Raw genomic sequence first — 2,500 nt, forward strand, 5'->3', positions numbered from 1 at the left:
GCGAAGCTTATTTCGGGTTTGGGAGCAAGGCCTGGGGGGAATGTGTTTACGTCGGTTATAATAGTAACATGAGAAGGAAGTAGTTGCTATTGTGTTACGGCATTAGATATCTTTAAAAAAAGGGGTTATTACTAGAGAGAAAAGCCGTCAGTATCGTTCTGGTATGAAAAGAACTTAGACACCAAGTTATGCCCATCTTGTACATACCTGAAGCCGAGGTCATCCCCAGAAAAGAGGGCACGGCAGACACTTCCTGAGCGTGGGGCGGCGTGCCAACATACTCTCGGTAGTTCTGCAGAGAAGCCCCGAAGAGCGAGCTGTCAGAGTCTTCGAAGTTGCTCATGGAGGCTCCTTCCCCATCGTCGCTGTACTGCTGCACGTCCAGGAATTCGAAGTAGTTGCGCTTGATTTGGTCTGGAGTTGGGAAGTCGAGGTCGAAGATGCTCAGATCCAAACCTGTCATCGCCATCGTCACCTCGGGGAAGCTGGCGGGGATCTCGCGGGGATCTCGCGGGGCTGCAAGGAGAACGCTGCAATGTGAAAAGACCCTTCTGTGCACGGGAAGACAGCTTAAAAAAGGTTTAGACGCAAGCGGAAATGTACACATTGTGAAGTTCACTCAGTGTGAGGCCCCTCCCCTTCTCTGCATGACAAAACAGCTTCGAAGGAAAATTAAGCGCAGGATTTTTTCAAGTGGGAACCCCAGGATTGAACTCGGTGAGCCACCACTGCAACATTTTATTGACATGCGGCAATTTACTCGTGACAGGAAATATCTGTCATCAATAGTGCTTATTTTCTGTACTTCTTATTTTATATACTTCTTACCAGACAAAAAAATAATAATAATTAAAAAAAAAAAAATAAATAAATAAATATATATATATATATATATATATATATATATATATATATATATATATACATACAGATTACATTTAAAAAAAAAATTGAAGGGTCTTCAGCAGGATGCAATTCTTGACAGGAAAGTGTGACTTACTCAAAAAAAACATTTGGAACAGGATGCCGCAGATCTGACCCTGTTTTCACGTAGTTTTCAGAAAACATCCACTTGAATCACGCAAAAAAAAAGAAAAAAATGGCACGGATATCCTACTACCATATTTCCGAGCAGAGGAAAAGAAAAATACAAACGAAATTCTTGAATCCATGAAAACATACATCCCTATATTTCTTACATTGGCTACGTTGAATTTTAACGATCTGCCGGTGACATTCAACTGACAGCAACACATGATAAGTATACTAAAACATCCATCCAGCATAAGTATGGTTATAAAGCGTTGGTGATGCTATACCTTCTACTTTTCTCCACATTTCATGGTGAAAATAATGGGATATTCTCCCTGCAGTGAACCAAGTCGTAAATTTTGACCTATGGAGACAAGAGTGGTCCAATTTTAATAAAAAAGCCAGAGCGTAGGATGTGGTCCTTGTTCTTTTGAGATTTCGATAACGATAATTACGTCGTTTGTTGTACGTTGTACGCGAGGAGAGAGAGAGAGAGGAGGAGAGAAATAGAGAGGAGGAGAAAGGTCAATATGATTGAACGTTCCTGTGTGTGTGTTGGTCCTCGCCTTTGAAAAAAAAAATCGAAAAAAGTAAAAGGTAAAATATAGTTTTAAAAAATCTAAAAATGGGTCAGAGAGTAAAAAAATACATAAATAAATTTTGACTTCGCTTACAGGCCGTGAGTTGTTGTTTTTTTCAATCTTGTACTCATATCATAGCTTTCCAAAAATGAACATTTTCGTAAAATGAACAAGTAGATAAATAAATAGCCGTATTTTTTTTTTTTTCGTGTCATAAGAAATGTGATGCGTCCTCGTTGACTTTCTGAATGCAATGAGGCTAGTTCTAAGACCGGAAACTCTTTTTTTCTTCTTTCTCTCTTTTCTTTGAACTTTGTAGGGGATTCTACCACTGGGACATTTTTTTCACAGTTCCATATAATACCGTGTGGGGATTTTTTTTCCTGAAAGTTTTTGTCCTCTAGGGGGGGAGGGGGGAGTAAGAACAATTCTCTGCGCAAAGGATTTTTTAAAATGAAAACTACATATCTATTATCAAACTTCTGTAAGATTTTAATACATAAAAGGGAGGGGGGATTTTTCTGTTCATCTGTCACTTAAGTATGGAGTACCTTAATTTGCACTAAAGCGAAGCTGAGGAGAAAAATATATATACACATATAATTCCTGGTAAAGTACGTCTCATTGTTGTTTTCATTTTTTATCGAAAGAAAATCTCGAAATTTAAAATATCCTTCACAAATGATCCCCCCCCCCCCAATAAAAAAAAAAAAAAAAAAAATATATATATATATATATATATATATATATATATATATATATGTGTGTGTGTGTGTGTGTGTGTGTGTGTGTGTGTGTGTGTGTGTGTGTGTGTGTGTGTATATATATACACGTATGTGCGCACATTTTTTTTTTTTTTTTTTTTTTTTTTTTGTCCTCCTTGTGGT

The 2,500-nt window shown here is 37.7% G+C and overlaps 1 protein-coding gene across 1 annotated transcript in view; it reads right to left on the reverse strand.

The window, feature by feature from the left end:
• The window catches only part of LOC113829607 (uncharacterized), a 26,780-nt gene that overhangs the window by 13,433 nt on the left and 10,847 nt on the right, over window positions 1-2,500 (reverse strand). The window contains exons 2-3 of the mRNA XM_070135898.1: window positions 208-516; window positions 1-31 (exon numbers count right to left, since the gene is read on the reverse strand). The exon at window positions 1-31 is cut by the window's left edge and continues 112 nt beyond it. Of these exons, the coding sequence (XP_069991999.1) occupies window positions 1-31; window positions 208-469 (293 nt within the window). The 5' untranslated portion in view covers window positions 470-516. The remainder of the gene's footprint in view (window positions 32-207; window positions 517-2,500) is intronic.

Source organism: Penaeus vannamei, chromosome 21 (genome assembly GCF_042767895.1).
Source record: "Penaeus vannamei isolate JL-2024 chromosome 21, ASM4276789v1, whole genome shotgun sequence".
Classification (NCBI taxonomy): domain Eukaryota; kingdom Metazoa; phylum Arthropoda; class Malacostraca; order Decapoda; family Penaeidae; genus Penaeus; species Penaeus vannamei.